This window comes from Antechinus flavipes, chromosome 2, assembly GCF_016432865.1.
Source record: "Antechinus flavipes isolate AdamAnt ecotype Samford, QLD, Australia chromosome 2, AdamAnt_v2, whole genome shotgun sequence".
Lineage (NCBI taxonomy): Eukaryota > Metazoa > Chordata > Mammalia > Dasyuromorphia > Dasyuridae > Antechinus > Antechinus flavipes.
This window is the reverse complement of record NC_067399.1, coordinates 389515017-389537286: the sequence shown is the minus strand read 5'-3', so window position 1 is coordinate 389537286 and position 22270 is coordinate 389515017. Positions and strand designations below refer to the sequence as shown.

General features: G+C 39.8%; 1 protein-coding gene and 1 long non-coding RNA gene across 2 annotated transcripts in view; one reads left to right on the top strand and one right to left on the bottom strand.

The window, feature by feature from the left end:
* The first annotated feature begins 228 nt into the window (after positions 1 to 228).
* Positions 229 to 10761, top strand: LOC127550002 (uncharacterized). Its single transcript, XR_007950763.1, has 2 exons — positions 229 to 728; positions 10472 to 10761. It is a non-coding gene; the product is annotated as an uncharacterized LOC127550002 (long non-coding RNA).
* A 2417-nt stretch (positions 10762 to 13178) lies between these two features.
* SLC4A9 (solute carrier family 4 member 9) overlaps positions 13179 to 22270 on the bottom strand; it is a 17644-nt gene continuing 8552 nt past the window's right edge. The window contains exons 11-22 of the mRNA XM_051978545.1: positions 21809 to 22089; positions 21005 to 21063; positions 20542 to 20730; positions 20243 to 20356; positions 19099 to 19260; positions 18511 to 18689; positions 18202 to 18274; positions 17308 to 17376; positions 16745 to 16918; positions 15813 to 15929; positions 15194 to 15301; positions 13179 to 13542 (exon numbers count right to left, since the gene is read on the bottom strand). Of these exons, the coding sequence (XP_051834505.1) occupies positions 15248 to 15301; positions 15813 to 15929; positions 16745 to 16918; positions 17308 to 17376; positions 18202 to 18274; positions 18511 to 18689; positions 19099 to 19260; positions 20243 to 20356; positions 20542 to 20730; positions 21005 to 21063; positions 21809 to 22089 (1471 nt within the window). The 3' untranslated portion in view covers positions 13179 to 13542; positions 15194 to 15247. The remainder of the gene's footprint in view (positions 13543 to 15193; positions 15302 to 15812; positions 15930 to 16744; positions 16919 to 17307; positions 17377 to 18201; positions 18275 to 18510; positions 18690 to 19098; positions 19261 to 20242; positions 20357 to 20541; positions 20731 to 21004; positions 21064 to 21808; positions 22090 to 22270) is intronic.

Sequence of the window (22270 nt, the reverse complement as noted above, 5' to 3'; positions counted from 1 at the left end):
CCCGCCCCCCCACTCGCCACTGGCTGCAGAGCCCCGGCGGCCGCCGTTTATTGGCCGCGGCTGCCCGTCGCTCAGTCCCTTCGTCACGCGCTGCTCGCTGGCTCGAGGCCACCAAGCTGCGTTGAGCAGCGCAGGCCGAGGCGGTTGCGAGCGCCCACCCTCTACTCCGCGCGCGCCAACTTCCGGTCTTTCTCTGTTCTTATTGGCTAGCTTCCTTGCCCATCGCTTCCCAACCTTAATGTGGATTAGCCGGCAGTGTCGTCAGTCCTGTTGACCCCTCACAATGGGGGATTTCATTGGCGCAATGAAGTGTCGGTCATTTGGTCACCCGACGTCGCGTGGCGCAATTGGCCGGTTAGCATGTCAGTCATCCCGCCCCCTATCTGAGGTGACGGGAAGGGGTTGGGAAATCCCCAATCGATATTTCAATGCTGGCGAGAATGACGCCCAGGGATAGGTGAGGTTTGGAATAGCATTCACTCTCCAGTTGGTTGGGCTTCCGTGGCAAAGGCCCAAAGAACCAGAGAAGGAGGGGTAAGAAGAGGGCAACGCAATTTCTAGGCGCCGCTCTGAGACAGGCGCGGAAACTATGGCCGGTCAGAGAAAGTGCGCTCTATGATTGGAGGAAGAAATGCTGTCAGTCAACGAAGGGCCCCGCCCCTCCTGTCGGACTATGATTGGAAGAACTGGCTGTCAGTCAGTACAAATGAGCTCCGCCTCTTGGGCAGGTGAGGCTGCATTTCCCTTTGAACCCCACCCTCCCGCGTTCCCCGCGGCTTTCTCCGGCACCTTCTCCACCATATGGAAGGCCCTGAGTTGCCAAGGGAAAGGAAAAACTCTTGGGAGCTTCAAAAGCCTCAAATTTTCTGGGGTTCGGGCCTCCCCCGTCCTGTGGTGAGGCTATGGATTTAGGGCGCGCGGAGTAGCCTACGGTAACTGCTCCGAGGTATTTCCGCGGGAGGCCTTCCAGCCCCAGAATCGGTGACTCCGCCCAGGCCCGGGCGCGGGCAGCTACGGACCCAAAGTCTTGGCCTACGCCCCTCCCCCCAGCTCTGAGCTGCTGCCGCGGCTTCCAGTGTCACCTTCACTCCCCACCCCCCACAACTCCAAGCTGAAGTGTGTCGAAATAGGTCGGGATTGCGCCGACTGCCGGCCCGGGAAACTCGGCTCCCGCTGTGGAGTAAAAGACGAGCGGCGGGAGCTGAGGATTTCGCCGGCCCCAGGGCCCAGTTCGGCCACAGACTCCAGTTCTGACTGCTTCCTATCACTGGGATTTTCCGTTGTAAAAGAAAACTGGTTAAATTAGGACTGCTTTTAGGTTCCTCCGGGAGAAAATTTTATGTGCTATTGGCATTAATGGGATGAAAGCCCTTATCGCGGCTTATCTAGAATAAATGTCACTGCTAGAAGGTGCCTCATTGGACAGCTACAGGAATTGAGCCTCAATAAGTAAATCGACTTGTTTGAGGTCGCACAGTTAAGTAGGGGCTGAGCTAGGAACAAAATCCAGGCCTTAAGAGTACCGGGTCCAGTGCTTTTTCTATTCCACCTGCCAGTCCTCTGTTAGCCAGAGTAACAGAGGAACCTTGGAGAAGCTTCTGTCGCTAGACCCAGAAAATGTCAACGGAATAATGAGTTGAATAAAGACTATTAAAGATTTCTGGTTGCTTGGTACTGTCTTGCAGCCTTAGTAAAGCTTAGTTTTTAAACAGCTTGGTTGTGCAGTATTTATTGTTTCATCTCTTTTGAACTAGTAACTGAAAAATATCTTTGGAAATAAAATCTAATAAACCAGATTCTGCAAAAATATTAGGAAACGTGATGATTGGCAGTGTATTCATAACATGATGTTCCCCCCCTTTTTGTGAAATCACCTTAAAGCCTATTAGATAAGCTTGCTATTTTCAGCTAAGGAGTTTATACTTAATGCAAAGGAATACTTCTTAAATACTACACAAGAATATTAAGTTAAAGATAGCTTATTATGACTTCATCTAGCACCTATGAGATAATTATTTCAGATCCTCAGTGTTTTAGAATCTTAAAGTCTATTTTATGGCCCAAACTAATAACAAAAGAAACCCAACATTGTCCAACCCACTTCAAAGCTGGATGAATCAGATTTAGCTTGTATGCATCCTGTAACAAAAATAGATGCTGACAGATAAAACATTATTAGGGAGAAAAGGGGTCTTCTTGCTGTACCTGCAAACTCAAAACACAAAACATCCTTTCGAACTATCTAAAAATATTGTACTTTCTAATCTATTTTAAAAAGAACTCAATCTCAGAGACTTTTTTAGAATTGTATACTATTTCAGATAGCCCCAAAGAAAATAAATTATCTCCTGATGATGTAAAATAAATTATCTCCAGAAATTTAACTGCCCAGTGATGGGTAGGACATTTGCTCAGTAGTTTTACAGGTAGTGTGGTATTTAAAAATTTCCAAACCTACTCTTGTACTTGCTGATATTTAAAATGAACATTATTTAACTTTTCAGGATTTAATAATAGCTCACTGGATAGTGTAAGGTTCATAGTCCTTTATGTACTTTATCACATTAAATTTTCAAATTTCAAAAAAGATTTGAAATCTGAAGCCAGGACTTTCTTACTCCAAGACATATATATATATATATATATATATATTACTCCAAGACATATATATATATATATAATATATATATATGTATATATATATATATTTTTTTTTTTTTTTTACACACAAAACTTTTTAAACTTGTGATAGGGGGAAGGAGTGTGAAGAATTACTGGATTTGGAATCAGAGGACCAGATCCCAGTTCTGCTATTTCTTAGCTGTGTGACCTTTAGCAAGTCATCTAATCTTTTTGGACCTCAGTTTACTTATCTATAAAATGAAGGAATTGGACTAGATGGTCTTTAAGAACAGTGATAGTAGATCTTTTCTTATTTTATGATCACTTCCTCCCAATCACAATTGATAAGGTTGCACATTCAAGATAAAGTTATAAAACTCTTTATCAGTATGATTTGTAATTACTTCAGTTTCCACATTTTTAAAAGAATGAGACTCATTCTGATGTGAGAATAGATTATAAAACATGTTAGTAAACTAATGAAAAGATAATTTTATTAGTACATATTGAACTTTGAAGAACACAGAACTCTTTAAAAATGTTTTGTTTAAAATTAATATGAGAACAATAATTACATAGAAAAGGGATCAGGATATTTATTTGAATCTCCATGAGCTGGAACATAGAACTTTGACTCTAGTTTGGCTATCATTTCATTTCAACAAACATTTATGTGCATAGCTCTGTTCTGGTCTTGGAGAAGGAAGTGCATAGACTCAGTAAAACATAGGTCTTGCTTCTGTAGCGCTCAGGTTGAGACATATAACATATATACAGTATTGCACAATAAGTTTAACAGAGAAAGATAAAACAGTATTATGTAAAGCTATGAAGTGTAGGGAAAGACAAAGGAAAATTCTTTAACTCCAGAATATCATTTAAAAATGCTAATGTAGTAAACAGCTTTCTCACCAGTGATAGATATTAGCTTGATAAGCCAAGCCAGTGATAAATACTCATGAAAGTAAAGTTATCAATCCACATTTTATTAACATGTAACCCAAGGCTTTTTATAGGATGTCTAATTTCAACATAAGTCTTATGTTTGATGTACTTCAGGATATGCAGTAAGCATATTTATTTGATAAGATATATACGTATGTGTGTATTATTTCATTAAAATATAATAAACTGCTTGCAGATGGGAACTTTTTTTTTTAATTTTTGTATCTAAAACATCTGGAATGGTTCCTGGCATATAAGTGTTTATTAAAGGTTTGTTGCTCAGTCATTGGATGGATTGACTAATAAGTGATTGCAAATGTGGCTCTAGAGTCACAGTAATTGAGCCAAATAATCCAGATAACAGTAGTGTTTTATTATAATTTTAGTGTTCCAGGAGATGAGATTCCTCAGCATGGATTTTAAAAGAGTTAAAATACTCTTTACCTTCCTTTTTCAACTTTTCAACAAACCTAATTTATACTTAAGGAATAGCTTAATCAGCTATGTAGAAAAAAGAAATGGAAGTCATCCATTGTAGGATAGAGTCATCTGTTTCGCCAAGAGTTAAGAAATGAATTCCACCAGACTACATTGCCTTTTTCACCCTATTACATACTTGCTTTAATTCTCTACTTTCATACAACAACATAAATTTTAGTGAATCCTTACAAAGTCTTGAGGATAGAAGTAGATGGTAAGTAATAATTCCTTTTTTTTTTTTTTTTTTTTTGTCTTGACTAAAAACTTAATAATGCCACTTCAGTGGGCTGCTAAATTTGGATGGTGTTCTGCCTGTTTTTTTTTTTTTTTTTTTGGCAAATTAGGAAAAAAAACCAACAGTGGCAATATGGTACAGAATCCAAATTTTTCACCACATTTTTATTTGACTTACTCTTTGAGAGGTTTGGTAGAAAGTGGAGGATAATGGGGAAAGGGAATTTAAAGTGAGGCTTACATAGAAGACAGTCATTTTTACTCACACCTTTTGCACGTTTCTAGAGACAAGGCCAAAGTTTTCAGAAACTACCTAGTACTTTCGCATCTTAGGAATTTACCAAGGCTACTTTTTGGAGATTGTTCAGCACTGAAAGTAGCTCTTATACCTTAAATATGTTTCTTAAATCTACATACAATTGTGACACAACTCAAGCAAATTACATCCTTAAAACCAGCTTTAATTCCGTATAATTTTAATCCATTAACAAGTATTTATTAAGCAGCTGATGGGTGAGAGGCCTGTGCTAGGTTCTGAGGGACACAATGAAGATGAATAAGACATGGTGCCTACCCTTAATATAGTTTGGAATATACAAGATATACAAAAACTAGGGGCAGCTAGGTGCTGCAATGTAGAGAGCATAAGACCTGACTTCAAATCTGGCCTCAGACACTTAATACATCCTACCTGTGTGACCTTGGGCAAGTCACTTAACCCCAATTGCCTCAGCAAAAAAAAAAAAAAAAAAAAAAGATATGCAGAAAGCAATAACTTCATGAGGCAATGTGGTATAAAAAGAATGTTCACTGGTTTTGGATTGAGAAGACCTGGGTTCAAGCTCTGCTATTTTTTATTATATTATTTATTTTTATTTTTTCCCTATTACTTTTTTATTACAGCTTTTTATTTACAAAACATATGCATGGGTAATTTTTCAGCATTGACCCTTGCAAAACCTTCTGTTCCCACTTTTCCTCTCCCTCCCCTTACTCTCCCCTAGATGGCAGGTAGACCAATACATGTTAAATATTTTTAACAAAGCAAGATTTCACTGCCATGCCAAACAGAGGTACCCATGGACAAGAACATAGAAATGGAAATTTCCATTTCGGTGGCACTTTTAAGGTTTATAAAGTGGTTTTCCTTGAAAAAAACCTGTGAAGGAGATAAATGGAGGGTGGGAGAAATATGAAATTAGAGCCACATTTTGGAGGATCTTAAATGCCAAGTTAAGTGATTTCAACTTTATCTTATAGTCAATGGGGAGCTATTGAAAGCTTTTGAATAGGGGATTAACATGATCATCATAGCTGTGGAGATTGAAATAGTAATTCAATAATAATTTGTAAGATTAGAAGAAAATATTGAAGGTGGGGAAGGAACTAGTTAGAGAACTGTTGTTATAGAAGTTAAAATCAATGATAGGATTGTATATTTTGAGCTACAGAGAACTGTATTGATCATTTAAAATACATGCCCTCATTTTACAGATAAGTAATAAGTAGCAGATCTGGGATTTCATCTCTGACCTTACGTAAATATTTATTCATGTGGATTAACATGTGAAAATCCATTTCATATCCACTTATAAATACAGAAATTAACATCCATTCATTTGCCAAATTTTATCAATTTTATTTATACAATATCCCTTTCATCTACTCTTCTCTTGGCTACCACTCTGATTCAGTCCTTCATCACCTCTCCCTTGACTCTAGCACTAGCTTCCTAATTGGTTGCCTTTAAGTGCCTCTCCTGCCATTTTCCTGAAGGATTTGCCCATGATACTCTCTTACTCATCAAAATCCACTAACTTCCTACTATGTCAAAAACCAAAAATAAACTCTTCTCTTTGGTTTTTAAAGCTCTTTATAAACTGACCCCAACTTACTTTTCCAACACTATGCATTATTCACTTCTGCACACTCTACAATTTCCCCCAAAATGGCATTTATTATTTCTCTTACATGACACTCCATCTCTTGCCTTTGAATTAGTTTATGCATTCCTGTCTCATCTCAGTCTCTTGAAATCCCTTGTTTCCTTCAAGATTTAGCCCAACTGCCAATTCCTACATGAAGTTCCTGATTTCCTCCTTCCTCTAGCTACTAGTGCTCTCCCTCCCAAAACTTTGTATTTCTTTTGTATATATATCTATCTTGTATTTATTTTTGTGCATACTTATGTATATTTTGTCTCCAATCAGAAACTGTTACTTGAAGCTAGACTTTCAATTTTATCTTTGTATCTCTTTTACCAAGCAAAGTACTTGGCATATACCCCTTAATAAATGTGGTTTATTTATTTAGTTATTGATCGACAGGAGCATAATTCATTAAGTGAGGCACAAATTAAATAGACACCAGCCCACATAAGATGAAAAGAGTCAGATTGGACTGAAAGCAAGACATAGATCTCTAGAGACTCATAATCTAATAAAAAGAACAAAAATCCAGTATTAAGGTCCTCATCTCTCTTCATCTCACATGTAGAGAAGTCTGAAGTCCATTCTAGACAGTAAAGAAATTATGCAAACTAGCAGCACCTCAGTCTACTAATCTATGGGTCATTTTGATACATAATTTAACCATTCATAGTTCCTCTTCTTAATGAATTTTGAAATAGCATTTGATTATGCTTGCTGGCCTGGCAGCTAGATAGGAGAGACTTGGTTTTTTGGTATCGTATTTGTCTCTTTCTGGTGAGTTCTTACACATTTTAGTTAATCATCCAATCTGCACTCAACCTCTTTATCATATTATTCTAAGTAGACCTTTACACTCTAGATCTTAAAATTCCTTTACAAAGAATCTAGAGCCATAAGCCCTTCTTCAGTCAGACTCCATTTCAGTAAAGAAACCTCTAAACCACAGGCCAAAAACAGTTGGCATTTATGCCTTGGATCACTATTCTAGAAATAGATAATATCCTGATGTGACGGGGAGAAAACTGGTTATTGAAAACATGTGTGAATCTCTTTAAAATATTTTTTAAAAATTAAGAGTAAACAGGAAGCATAAACAGGAAGAGTAAACAGGAAAGACAGCTTTGAAAGCCTTAAATTTTTTATTTAAAAAGTAAAGTAAGCATTACATAATAAAGAGCTGCATTTTCTTATACATTTTCTTTTTCTACCTAAGAAAATGTCCATTTTATTTGGTGTTTGTTAATGTTAGAATATGTAAATGAAACTTATCATAAATAAATAATTGAATTAAAATTCTAAAAAGAAAAGTGTACCAAGATTTTAAATTGTGCTAGCAAGGGAAACTTAGGACTGTACTTCTTGGCTTATAGGAACGGAGTCTTGAAAACTTGGGAACTTTTCAAACCAATCTACAAACTCACTGAAGTATGTATATTTACTAGATATTGGTTGATTTATGATCAACTTGTCTTCCAATGACATGTAAAATTATATTTAGTGAGGCTGAATATTTGGTACAATATGTCTCAGGGAAATTTATAACATGGTCTCCCACACCCATTCCTCAACCTCTGACTTTACCATCAAGAATCAGAAGCATTTTAAACAGACCAAAGTCTCAAGGGCATCTACCCATAACTCCTGTTTGGGGAGCAAACATGTTTATAAGTAGGAACTAGTTTCCTTCTGGTTAAGCCAAACTTTTATTTAGTCTTTGAACTCAATTCACCGCACCCTTGCTTATGAGGTCAGATCCATAAATTAGTAGACGCAGTTCAGTGTTCACCTGTAGGGCAGGTAACAGTGCCACCCACCAAATACCTTAAGGAAGCAGTGTAATGCATATTGTGGCTGCAGAGTGTCTTGAGAAAACTCTGGTAAGATTCAAACATGGAACATGTTCCAGGACCTATACCTCATGAATCCTGGGACCGTGAGTAAGAAGGATGATTGTCAGGACTCGCCCAGGCACTCTTCTAACCTGTAAGTCTCTCTCAGACACAGGCCAGTTCTCAGGTTTCCTGCTTAACAATAGCAAAATAATAAAACCAACTAGGGTTCAGCCTTCTAGTTGGGATTGGGAGATGAGGATGAGAGGTAGGAAAAGATTTGTCCAACAATCATTAGAAAGTTTGTCAGTTTTCATCATTCCATCCATAGTGCATGTATCTGGTGTATCAGAGGAATCTGGTTAGAGTTGATAAAGTCATCTTATTCCTGCAAGATATAGGAGGAAAGAGGAGTTCCTATTGAAGATAGTTTCTCTGCCAGTCCTACGAAGAATAGGGCAATAGTTGTTGGCAGATAATTACTAATGACTCTGCTTATGAAATGCAAGTTACTTAACTGAGATTAAGCCACAGTAGAGGCTCCAGGGAGGGGAGGAATGTATTGTCAGCTTAGGTTCTCTCTGGTTCATACCCAGTGAATAGGCTCTGGGGAATATTGGAAAGCTGTTGTTTCTAGGATTTCTAGGGGGAAGGTGTTGGACAGAATAAATCCAGAATAAGAGATTTTTTTTTCACTGCATGCACATCACTGATCTTGTTACCTAAAAGTTCATAGCTACTACTGATATATTTTCCCATTTATGGAATAATAATAATAGTTGACCTTTATATAGAGCTTCAAGATTTACAAAGTACTCCATGTACATGATCTCATTTGATTCTCACAACAACCCTGTGAGATAGGTTCAACAGGTATTATTATCTCCATTTAACAGCTGAAGAAACAAACTAAAAGAAATTAAGTAACTTGCCCAAGGTTATCCAGCTAATAAGTTTCAGAGGTTAGGATTTGAAACTCAGATTTTGCCTAACTCTAAGTAGAACTGTCCTTATATCATTCTGCCTCACTTAAAAAAAAAAGAAATGCATTGTTGGTGGCATGATGAACTGATCCAAATTATTCTGGAGAACAATTTGGAACTATGCCCAAAGGGCGATTGAACTGTAAATCCCCTTTGACCCAGCAATAACCCTACTAGATCTTTATCCCAAAGAGATCATAAAAGGGAAAAGAACCTCCATGTAAAAAAAAAAATGTATGGAAGCCCTTTTTATGGTGGCGAAATATTAGAAATTGAGGAGATGCTCATCAACTGGAGAATGCTACACAAGCTGTGGTATATGATTGTATTAGTATACTACTGTGCAATAAGAAATGATGAACAGACAGATTTCAGAAAAACCTGGAAAGACTTGTACAAACTGATGCCAAGTGAAATGAGCAGAACTAGGAAAACGTTGTACATAGTATCAGAAATACTAAGAGATGATCAGCTATGATTATTTGGTGCTCAGCAACACAGTGACCCAAGACAAATACAAAGGACTCAAAAAGGAAAATGCTATTCATAACCAGATAAAGAATCAATGAATTTGGAATGTAAACCAAAGCTTTTTTTTTTAACTTTATAACCTTTTTTTTTAATGTGTTTTTTCCCCTCTTTTGAATCTGTTTCTCATTTCATATCTTTGATCAGTGTGGAAATATGTTTTATATGATAGCACATGTATAAACTATATCAAACTAACTACCATCTTTAGAAGAAGGAAGTGGGGAAGAAAGGAGAGAGAGGGAAAAAAATCTGGAATTCAAAATCTTGTAAAAATGAATACTGGAACAGCTAGATGGCCTCGTGAATAGAATACCAACCCTGGAGCCAGGATATCCTGAGTTCAAATCCAAACCCAGACACTTAACATTTATTAGCTGTGTAACTGGGCAAGTCACCTAACCCCAAATCCCTCAGGAAAAAAAAATTAATGCTAAAATTTTTCTTGGCATGTAAACTAGAGAAAAATTTAAATTCTACTCAACAACTTTGTCCTTAGAGGACAAAAATTAGAAAATGTCTTGCTTTATCTTTGATTTAATTTTTTTAAAGTCAAAATTGGGTTAACATTTAATTCAGAAAATTTGGACTGATATTAATTTGAATTTTTATTCTAGTAAGAACATTTAATTATCTGTGCTTATTTTGATGGAAACATTCAGCATTATATGGAATAGCATAGTGCACAGATTTGAAATCTTTGGTTCAAATCCTTCCTCAGACAATAGACAGATCATTTAAGCTCTTTGGGTTTCAGTTTCTTCATCTTAAAATTAAAAGGTTTGGGCTCCAAGATGCTAAAGGCCTTCTGAAATGTTTTTCATTAATTCATTCAGAATCATTATAAGTAAATGTTCCTAGTTGGGGATGATGCTAACTTTTAGATGACTTTGACATGCTCACTCTCATCCATCTCCAGGTTGCCCCTTCAAACCTTAAAGTCTTTGGATCAATGAAGATAAAAAGCAGAAAGAACCCTCAAGAGCAGCCCTGTAATGTGTGGCATTGGTCACAAGAATTTGTGACAGAGTCACGGCTCTCTGTGAAGACCAGAATGAAGAACTGAGAAGAGAAATAAGTCAAATACTAGAGGCAGAGAGTACATTCCCCCAAATGTCCATTATCCACCTCTTGCTCAGCCCCCCTACTGAAGTGACCCAGACCCTGAACACTTTTTAATTTTAGACGATAATAAAATTTGTATTCATTGGCCTGTCTATTCATTTAGGTTAAATTTAGAATATGAATAAAGCCAGACTTTGGGGAAATAAAAATGTGAATTAACATATTGACTATTGCTTACCTTTCCCCTTTCCCCCAAACTGAGTCCTGGCTTTCCCTCTGACTTTTGCTGCCTTAGGACTAGTCAGGACTTAGTCTAGTCAGTGACTGGGGAAGAAGATTTTGGGAGAAAGCCAAGTATATTTCAGTATTACTGAGCTGCATTCCTCTGCATCAATAATGAAATCTAGGGGACTTGCCTTAGAGAAAGATACCCCTTACTCTGATATACAAATCCAGATTCATAATGGAGAGGGAAGTAACTAACAGTGGCAAAAACAAATCAACAAATAATCGTTGATTAGTTGAAGAGGGCAGAGGATGAAACAATATGATATCCACATTCCTACAGAGCTTATTCCTTTCTACCATCACTCCAGCCTGCCCACATTCATGCAAAAGACAGCCATGGACCAATGTACTTGCACATATAGACTTGCACAAATATCCCCCCAATTTTGGGAAATGACTTTTAAGTCTCATCTTTTCTAGAGATTAGATATACAGCAGAGATTTTCATTAGAATCACCTGTTAGTTTCTTGAGGTTGTAATTCTTTCCCAAACTGTACTCAGAAATTTCAACTCATTATCTCTTGTTAGTTCCTGAAGTTCTTTATCTTTTTCCTGTGCATGAGTCAATAGTCGGCATATTCCTTTGATCTCCAGTTGTCCTAAGGGGTAGTATGTTCCCCAAACTGCTCTCTCAAAAGTTATCCTGGATAAGCATTCTGTGGGACTTCCAGATTTTTTTTGTCATGGAGGAACTTGAGTACTTGGAGGTCGGCTAAAAGAGAATGATCCAGGGACATAGTTTCCTTGTACCCATAGCCATCTTCTGGGTTGAAAGAGATGGAAAAAGGACTATATGCCTTGCCTTATTTCCCCTCTTTTTGAGTTTTAATAGGAGAAAAGAAGCAAAGTTGTTCTACCCATGGCAGTCAATTACATATAAATATACACACATATATGTGTATAGCATGTAGCTGTGCATATATATACATATAACATTCCCAAGATAGTACAGTGTTTGCAAAAACAAAGAGTAAGCACATTGAAAAGCAGAAGACATGGTATATAGGAGACCTGAAGGTGGGACCAAGAGGCATGGAATTTTTTCCACCATGTATTTTACATCATTTTGGTACAAACCTTCCTCAGAAATTTCCAGAAAGGATGATTGAAGCTGGATGTGGAATGAGGACTTTCCTAAGATTGTTCTAATAAAGATTAAGCACAATTCAAAGCCTTTTACTTCGAGATTTTAAAGCTGGGTACAAGCAGCAATTAATCTTGACAGCAGCCTGAGACACCAGAAAACCAAGTTATATTAGCCCCGATGGAAAGCTGAAACCTAGAAAATCAGATCAATTGCCTAAAGTTTCTGTAAAATCAGTGGCAACATGAGGAATGAGAAATGTTGAAGTTTTTGTGGGCTTAATTAGTCAAGCCAGCAGATAAGAGATTTGCCCCCAATAAATAGGTTTGTTAAGAACCCGTTTTTGTGTCATAAAGCCTTTTGGCAGTCTGGTGTAACCAATGAACCCCTTCTCAGCATGAAATATTTTTCCATTTTATTTTTAAAATAATAGCTTTTTATTTTTCAAAATATATGCAAAGATAGTTTTCAATATCCACCTTTGCAATACCTTGTGTTCCAAATTTTTCTCCCTCCCTTCTCAACTCCTCCCTTCCCTAAGAAAGCAAGCAATTAGTTACACATTTGCAATTCTTCTAAACATATTTCCACACATATGTCAGACTATGCAAGAAAAATCAAATCAAAGTGGGGGGAAATGAGAAAGAAAAAAAAAGGAAACTACAACAAAGGTAAAAATATTTAGTCTCCATAAACCAATCTCTTGATTTGAATGGCTCTTTCCATCACAAGTTAATTGAAATTGCTTTGAATCAGAATAACTTTAAAATACATAAAGTTAAGAGAAGAAATTATATTGAAGTGTAGTTATCACAATTTTTTTTTCATGCACCCTAGGTTTAGAATTCAGTCTAAAGAGGCATTTGAATTTTAAACTTGGGAATGGTGCCTTTTTTATTCATTCTTTCCTTACGGAAAGAAACAGTAGTGATCTTTGCCCCTATACAATGATGCCTAGTAATATTACACCTTAGTAGTATTGGTTCCTTGTGGTTGTCTCATCATGTTCCTCTTTAAATATCATCTTCATTCTTACCATCATATGCAATATCTTCTCTGGGAATAGGGAACAATATCCAAATATCCAGTCATTCTACTCTGATTTTGCATCAGGCAAAGAATAAGGGAATCCAGGGATTGAAGAAGAAACAAGTAGAACTTCCTCTTCAGGAGGAATATCCTACATTGTAATCCTGGAGTTTGATCAAATTATAAGAGTGTATAAGACAATAAAGAAATAAGAAATACTTTGAGGCTTTAATTTATTTTAATGATAGTCCCTAGACAGGGATTTTGTCTGTTCAACATTTCTGTAGACAAAACAGTCAACTTTCTAATCTTTTCCAGCTCAGATGAAGATTGGGAGGATGGCTGAGGTTTCAGCTAGCTATAGTCCTAGTCTCCTGAAACACCATTGGCTCCTGGTCCTTCCCTCGACAGCACTCACTTCCGGAGCCTTGAATGAAGAAATTCAGTCCAAGCCACCATACATAATGCCCAATCAGACAGATGAGGCAGAAATTGGCATTGTTTTGGCGTGTGAAAAACGTGCCTGTTAAAGAGAGTGGGATGGGGAAATAGAAAGTGGTGGAATACTAAAGAGGGGTGACACTTGGATATGCCAAGGACAATTCAAAGCAAAAGAACAGAACCTTTTCAAATAAGGGTCCTAAAAATGAAACCTTGATATAGGAGAAAGGATAGATCTTCTGGCTTCGTTACCTAGCAAAATCCATCCTAAACTTAGGAAATCATATTTCCTACTCTCGTTTTTAACACATCCCTGTAAATGGACTCCATGATCTTATAGTGTCCAGCTGACAGAGGAAAACTCTTTGGACTATCCTTCCTAGAAGACTACATGAACGCTGATGCATGGTGATATCCAATGTAGACTCTGGTTTGGGTGGGTGTGCTTTTAACAAGCCCTCTTTTTTTTTAAAAGCCTTGTGTGGAGAATATGATGTGGGGATTGCAATATGTAGGAGACATGGATATAGCCCAAAGGGAATGGAATAGATGAGGTAGGGATGCTATCTTGAACTTCAATATCTCATCCAGTCCTTGATGAAGATCATAACAGCTGCAGGCTAGTTTTCTATATTCATCTGATTCCCTTGCCAAAAAGCCAGTGATCTCAAGATTGCCATTGCTCCAAGATGGAAAGGTATCTAAGTAAAGCCCACTTGGTACACCAGATATACTGTGCCTCCCAATATTACAACTCATCATACCCAGTACAATCAAAATCTGGGTAAAATGATATCTCCAATCTTTGGAGCTCCTGAAAGAATCCCCCTGGAGGGAGTGAGGCTCTTTTTTAGCCACAGACATTGTGGGAACATGAAATGTGATTATACACAGACACATCAATTACAAATTTTGGGGAATTACATAAGAAAGGAAGTGTTATACTTTCACCTTTTTATGAACAAATAATTTTGAAGGAGGGAAAGAAAGCAAGAGACTTCCTAACTCTTTCTCACGCCTCTCCCCAGAACTTGACTCTAAATGGCATGTAACCAGGGGAAGCAGTTATGGGCAAGAAGATAGAGCAGGTATTTCTTCACTTTTACCCAATTCTCTTTCAATCTAATCTCCTTCCTTCTTCTCTCTGCCTGTCTCTTCACTCTCTTATCTTTTGTTCTCTACATTCTTTCCCTTTCCCCTTTTAAACTTTCTTCTCTTCCTTCTCGGGTGGGACTAGGAGGAATAAAGTGGGGGGGGGGCAGTGCTTTCCTTAAATCAATGGTTCTCAAGCTGTTCATCTCAAGACCCTTTTACACTCCAAAAATTGAAGCCATTCCCTTCCCACCCCCACCTCCGAACTTTTGGTTTTGCGTTGATTATTGATACTGCCACATTAGGAATAAAAGCATCTTGATATTATTATGAAAATAGTTTTGGCCTCAAAGACACACTTTTAAGAACCACTGCCTTAAGTAAATAAACCCATTTACTTTAAAGCAAGAATTTTGTTAGTAGGGCTCCCTCTCCTGGCCAGATATCAGTTCCACGTGAGGTAAAGATTTGTACCCATTGAATCGAGTGCCCATAGACCTCGTCCCGCTTAGCTCTAAGGCATTTCCTCTTGGGGAGCATGTTGTAAGAAGTTCAGAAGCCTAAACAGGAAATGCTTTTTGGGAGTGTTGAGGGCTCTCAATCCCCAGGACTAAAATCTCCAATTCTTCATCCAATCTCACCTTCGGCTTAGTTGTGAGAATCTCTTCCTCCTCCTCCTCCATCTCCTCTTCCAGCTAATTCACAGAGATGTTAATTTCTGGAGTCCTCAGCTGATGTATCAACTCAGACTTTGGAGATAAGATTGAAAGAAAGACCGGGTTCCTCAGTAAGGGTTACCCTATCACTCAGATCCCAGAGTAAGAGAGAAGAGAGGAGAAGGCCCCTCTGCCTATCCCACCCCTCCATATGGAAAAAGCCCCATACCCAGCTTGTGCATTTTCTCTGTACCTTACTTAGCACTAACATTTTTGAGGAGGATCTGGACTTGTGATTTCATCAGTGCAAAGGGAATCCTTCCAATAATGCATATCAGCAACCTTCTGGGACTTTGGGGGGATTTGCTTGGGGCATTGAGAAATTTAAGTGATCTGAATTTCAGTCTTCCTGATTCCAAGGGTTACCCTCTTTTATGCCATTTTCCCTCTAGCAGAGTGGAGAATTATGTTATTTGGGGCTGACTAGAAGCTCTTCTTTTCAGGGACAGATGTCCACGGTCTTCTTTGACAGTCTCAGTCCTCTTGCCTCTAGGCTCATATGCTCACTGTTGTTCCCTCTGGGATTGAACTCTAATTCCAATACCTTCTCTTGCTGTACTTTCTTCGCATTTTCCTCTGGCACTGGATCATCTAGCCAGCTTAACTCCTGTGGTGAGAAGACCCATTCCAGGGCTTTCCGGATCCCCACCAGGCCCAGCAGCTGCACCGGGAGCAAAGTGGCTGTCAAGGAGCCACCCTCCACAACCTTGTTCCAGCCTGTCTTTCCAGTATCTTGCTCTCTCTCCCTCTTGTACTCTTCTCCAGGCTGGCCTACTTGCTGTACATCACAATTGAAATTCCATTTCCTACTTCCCTATTTCTGTTCAGGCTATCTCTCAGCAAGCTCTCTTGTCCTTACCTCTATTTCTCAGAACTATAGTTCCCTTTGAGACTTCAGTTCATGTGACAATCCTTAGGAGGCCTTTTTTTATTCCTCTTGTTATTAATGTCTCCCTTCCAAATTGCTGTATATTTATTTTGCATACATTAGTCTACACTTCTCTGGGATACATTTTGTATCCTCTCAGTGAACATCATCTCATCAAGGGTAGAAGCTGTTTCATTTTTATATATGGAATCTCACCTAGTACCTTGAACCTAATAATTGCTTGACAAATACTTGTTGATGAAGGAATGAGAGAAGGGCTTCCTTTCCATTTGGATACCATTTTATTGTGTGGCTGGAAGCAAACTTTTCTCTTTGATTTCCCTGAGGGTTGCCTTAGGAACCTTCCTAAAGTCAAAGTATTTAGCCTCATTTCAATAGCCAGATCTATAACTTTCTCTGGAGCTGCTAGGGAAGATAGTTTCCATTTCATAGGATGTTGGTTAAAAAAAAAAAAAGAAAGTAGTTTTTCCCCTTTTATTTTTGGGAATCATTGACACCCAACAAAGTTTCGGAGATTGGCCTCTTCCAAACCCTGGTCCTATAAAGCCCATCCCCTTAATACCCACCCCCCTCTAACCCCTTGTCACCATGAGAGGGAACACAATAGCAGCTGCTGTAGACTTGACTGCCCAGAGTAGACCCAAGCAGACCAGCTGTACTGTGGTGAAGAGGTGGATTCGGCTGAGACGTACATGCCTCAGAAACAACAGGTCTGGCTGGTGTTTTGCTGGCATCAGAAGCAGCTTCATACGTTCTGAGAACTGTGGAAGAAGAAAGGACGATTAGCCATGGAGGTCTGAGGAATAACTTTTACGCCTTAAAGGTTTGCTTCAGCTGTAATTGCAAAGGAAACCTCTCTTCTCTTCTTCTCTGTCTCCAAAAAGAAAAAAACAAAACAAAACTATCTCCATCATCCTTTTATCAACAGAATTTAACTCCAGATGGTCTGAAACCAGGAAGAAAGGAATAGGGATCAGGAAAGGTGGAATAAGACTTTAAGGGATATGGGCAACAGAAACACAGAGCCATTAGAACCAAGAACTGAAAAACCAGAACAAGAAAGAGCCTGGGGGTGAGGTGAGGCTGAGAACAACTATAGAAGTTTGGAGATCACTTTAAGATGAAGAGCCCACTGGGTGACTCTGCTTACCTGGGTGCTGCTCAGTGCTGCAATTCCCATATAAAAGAAGGTGCCATAGAGCACAGGCATGGGGATAAACTGGAAAACACAAAGAAAGGAGCTGGTTTCAAGGAGCTCTAGTGATAGGGAACAATGAAAGGAAGCTGACCAGAGTCCTCTGAGGAATGTATCTTTCTTCAGCCTCTCTTCCTTCCATGTCACTTTGTAGGATCTGATGGGGATTTCTCCTTAGTGATTTCTCCTTTAACTTGGGGGGGAGGGGGCAGGGTGGTGACAGGGTGCTCTGGGGAAAGTTCTTAACTGAGAAGCAAGATACATGGGTCCTAGTCCTAGTTCTGTCACTAACTCATTATGTACTTTTTGGTAAGTCATTTAATTTCTCTAAGACTCAATTTCTTCATATGTAAGAGGAAGAGTTTGAACAAGATGACTTGTGCAACCCCTTCAACTTCTGGATTTTATTTATCTTTGAATCCTATAGCACTTAGCACTCATTTAACACTTAAGATAAACGATCTTTTGATAGGTAGTTTTGGTATCACTATTAAAAATACTTCATGTTATTATTTACCTTTTTCATATGTTTATGTCTTATTTCCCTAAATAGAAGAAACATCCAGAAAGCATGGACTTTTTGTGTTTCCTGTTTCCATATAAGTGTCTTACACTCATGTGTTTAATAAACATTTGCTTATTGAGAAATTAAGAGATTTTGTTTTAAATCCATCCTGGACTTTAGTTATACATATGCTTGTGATATCCCAGAAAGCTGAACTAGGAATGGAAATCTCTTCAGGCAAGGCTCTCAGATACTAACCCAAGTTGGATAGAAGTAGAGAAGGACTTGCTCCCAGTAAGATGACCAGAACCCATTAACAATATCTCTGTCCCAGAGATTATTACCTTGAGCCCAGGGGCCAGAAAGATGGAAGCACCAGTGAGGATGAAGACAACTAGGCCTGTGAGCCTCTGCTCCCTGTGTCAAGAGTGAGGAGCTGGGGTTGATGGGGATAAAAATAGCAATCATTACAGCACCCCCTCCCCCAATGCTCACACCAAAACTCTTGACATGCCCTTTCCTCCAGATTCTCATTCAAGTTTAGATCTTAAGAAAGAAGAAAAGAAAGAGAAAGGGAACTTTGAAAAATCATTAGTTCTGATTTTAAAGGAATCAAAGAAACTTCCCTGAACCAGTCCAAACACTGGCCCCACCTGATGCCCAGGAAACGGGGCAGCTCTCCAGGAGCACAGGTTGCACTCTCCCGACGGAGACTATCCATGTGGGCCAGTGAGATGACAGTGGTAGAGACATACCAGGGCAGCCCAAAGGCTGAGGTCAGCAGCATCAGCATGGCCACCCAGAACAGATCTAAGTGGAATCCAGCACCTTTCTGCAGTAGTGGAGGGACAGCATAGGCTCTAGTTAAGCTCAAATCCCCATTTCCATTCCCATTTAATTCAATTTAAGAAATATTTATTAAGCACCTATTATTTGACAAATACTGGGATAAAAAGACAAAAATGAGAATTTTTCCCATCCTCAAGAAGCTTATATTTTATTGGAAGATATATAGCATATACATACAAAATCAAACAGATGATATACAAAATTTTGGGAGGGAAGGGACTACTAACAATTGGAAAACAAGAAAGTACTCTTAGATTATTCCTCCTTCAAAGTTCCTGTGGGTTGGACACTGACAACCCTAGCACTAGAAGGGACTAGGTCCTGTGAAGATGGAGAGAGACAGGGTATCCTGGGGGAAGACTAGGTATATGGGAGTGAGAAAATAATTTCACCTGAAGCTGGTACTCCTTTCGGTTGAGGATCACAGCAGTAATCTGCTGGTCCATGAAGACAAGGATAGACATCAGAAGGGCTGGCAGAGCTGTAGCCAGGCACAACCACCAGGGATTGGCTCCAAACAATGGCACTAGCCACTTCCGATCAGGATAAGTGGGCTATGTGTGATGGAAGTAGAGAAATGGTGGAATGGACAGCATCTGCAAATGTCCAATGAACTCAAACCAAGAATTCTCCAACTCTATAAACTCTGCCCATATTTAACCCTTATTGCTCTTAATGAAGAAATTCCTTTCCCTTCCCTCTCTTCTTCCATTGTAGTAAGGTCTTAGAAGAGCTAGTATATAGGTCAGATTCCTAGCAAAGGGGTGCACATAGCTGGAGGGCCTGAGCTTGGGAACCCTGGAGATTATCCCTCTATTACTATTGGAAGATGAGAAGAGACTGGTGAAAAATGACCCATACATGCCATCTTGGGACCCAGGGTGTGTCAACCCAAGTTCAGACCTGCCTAGAGCCTGAGTCTGGGGCAGGACTGGGTGTGGTAGCGTCAGCTCTGATTACAGGAGCCAGAGAAGTGCTTGGGGAGTGGAGATTTGGAGAGAATAGCTACTTTACCACCTCTGAGTTCCTGAAACCCCAAAGCTGTCTTAATAGGAGCCTTCTCTCCCCATTTACCTCCTTCCTGGGAAGCCCTATAGGATATTGGGGCCTCTGAACCAGAGAAAGACTCTCAGGCATAGAGATAGTCTGAGCCCTCTATCCCTGAAGGACCTCAACATTGTGAGTGCATGGCCTGTCCCACTCCTGAAAAGCTCTCATTCTAAACCACAAAAATCAGCTAAGAGTGTGACGATCCTCAGTTGTTGGTTATGGAGAAAGGAGCCCCAGAGTGAAGGTTGGAATTTAGTGGGGGAATCAAGGCTAGGACCTTGACATCTCAGAGTCCACCAGGATCCGCCAAGAAGCACAAAACTAGGAACAGGTAATAGAACAAGAGCTTTGGATCTTCTTTCTTAAGTAAGTGATCCCAGATCCAGAATTAAGGTTACTAGGATCCTTTTCTTCCTCCTGACATTCTCTATGTGTCCATTGTACACACACTGCTGCTTCCCCCTCCTTGTAGGACCCTTATCTCACCTTAAATTCGCTGGGCACTATGAGCTTGGGTGTGCTGAGGCCAAGAGAAGCATCCAGTCCACAACCTAGCAGGATGGCCAGGACCATGGAGAAGTCACTGATCACCTTCCGTACCTGACCACACGGGATTCAGTCCTGATCTGGTGCTTCCAAGTCCCTGCCCCAGGAAACTTGCCACCATATTAGAGAAGCAAACTGAGACACCTTTCCTTCCTTCCCCCATTCCAGTGTCCTAGGGAACTGCCTTCTTCTAGGAGAGCTGGGATGGGGGAGTGGGAAATATAGAAGGAGATACTTACCCTGGAGGGGAAGAAATGGCTGGATTTGAAGTGCTTGAGGATGGTGGCACAGAGGAAGGTGGCAAAGAAAAGTATGAGGGAAAAGAAGGCAACATCCGGGACAAAGTGACAGCCGAGACCTCTTGATTGACCTCCCTGGAGGGCACACTCAGGTGGGGACAGCAGAGACACATTAGCAAGGCCTAGGTCCTAATATGAAGAAGAAAAATAGGGGACAAGAAAAAGCTAAAAGGAAAATCCAGCTCCTCGGATATCTCCTTATTGGGGAGCTTCTGGGAGATAGGGGGGAAAGATGGGAACAAAGGGCCAGAGGACCAGTGGGAACTGCTGAGCTATGTGAATATCATGTGAGGACAAAAGGGAGAGAGCCAGAAAGCAATAATTTCCCTGAAACCTGCCCCAAGAACCTTCTAGTTGCTCCCATTCCCACCCAAGAACTAGCCTATGCTTAAGTTTGCCTTACCATCCCCAAAGCAGCATCCTTGGCCTCTGGGCTTTTCCCCTTCCACAAAGATATATTCCCTGGGTGAAAAGACAAAATAGCTGAAGTTCATATCCATGGATGGAAGTTGTAAAGGGATAAATTTTGCCCCATGTAAGGAAAAATCTTAATAACTGGAACTTTCCCCAAAGGGAAGAAGCTGTTCTGGGAAGTGGTGTATTTCTCCCAATCATTTTTGTTCAAGAGAAGCTGGATAAGCACTTAACAGGTGCTACAATAGAAATTTCTTTTCAGTTATGAGTTGAACTCAATGATCACTGAGGCCCTTTCTAACTCTGAAATTCCCCATTTATAGAACTGCCTTGTATGTTTGTAACTCTCTAAACTTAGATGAGTTTCCATCTGCATTTTTGTTTTTCTTCCCGGGTTATTTATACCTTCTGAATCCAATTCTCCCTGTGCAACAAGAGAACTGTTCGGTTCTGCAAACATATATTGTATCTAGGATATACTGTAACATATCCAACATATATAGGACTGCTTGCCATCTGGGGGAGGGGGTGGAGGCAGGGAGAGGAAAAATCGAAACAGAAACGAGTGCAAGGGATAATGTTGTAAAAAAATTACCCTGGCATGGATTCTGTCAATATAAAGTAATTATTAAATAAAAATTTAAAAAAATAAACTTAGATGAGTTTCGTCTTCAATCTGAGATTATCTGAGTAAGTTCTCCTTGTGTATTACACCTGTTGCTCATTGATGGGGTAATTACACTTCTCTGAAGGTCAGCAGGAAGATCCCCATCAGTGCACCTCCTTTGCCCACCTTTTGTATCTTGGAAATAACAGAGGCAGCCATAAGGGGAGGAGCCAGTGTCTCCAGAGAGGCCGGGTCGATAGATAGGATAGACCTCTGCAAGGCTCAGCATCTTGCTAATGGCGTCATAGATGAAAATAAGACTGATGAGGGCACAGAAACCTTCTTCCGTGAAGCGGGTGAAATAACGGACCAGGACACTGGCCTCCGTGGCCACCAGCACTAGGCAGAAGACGGCCACCCAGATCCCCACCCACAGACGGAAGGGCAGGTAGTCTAGGCCATGATCCCTGTGCAGTGGAGGAAGCAGGGAGAAGATTCAAGAGCTCTTATTGAGTTTATCTGCAATCCGTATCCTGGGCCTGGGCCCCCCACAGAGCTTCCTATGATGCCCTGAAGGGCAGAGGTGACCACTTCCTACAGCTCTCCCATCCTCCTGATTCTCACAGGGCTCTGTAAAAGGCATGGCCA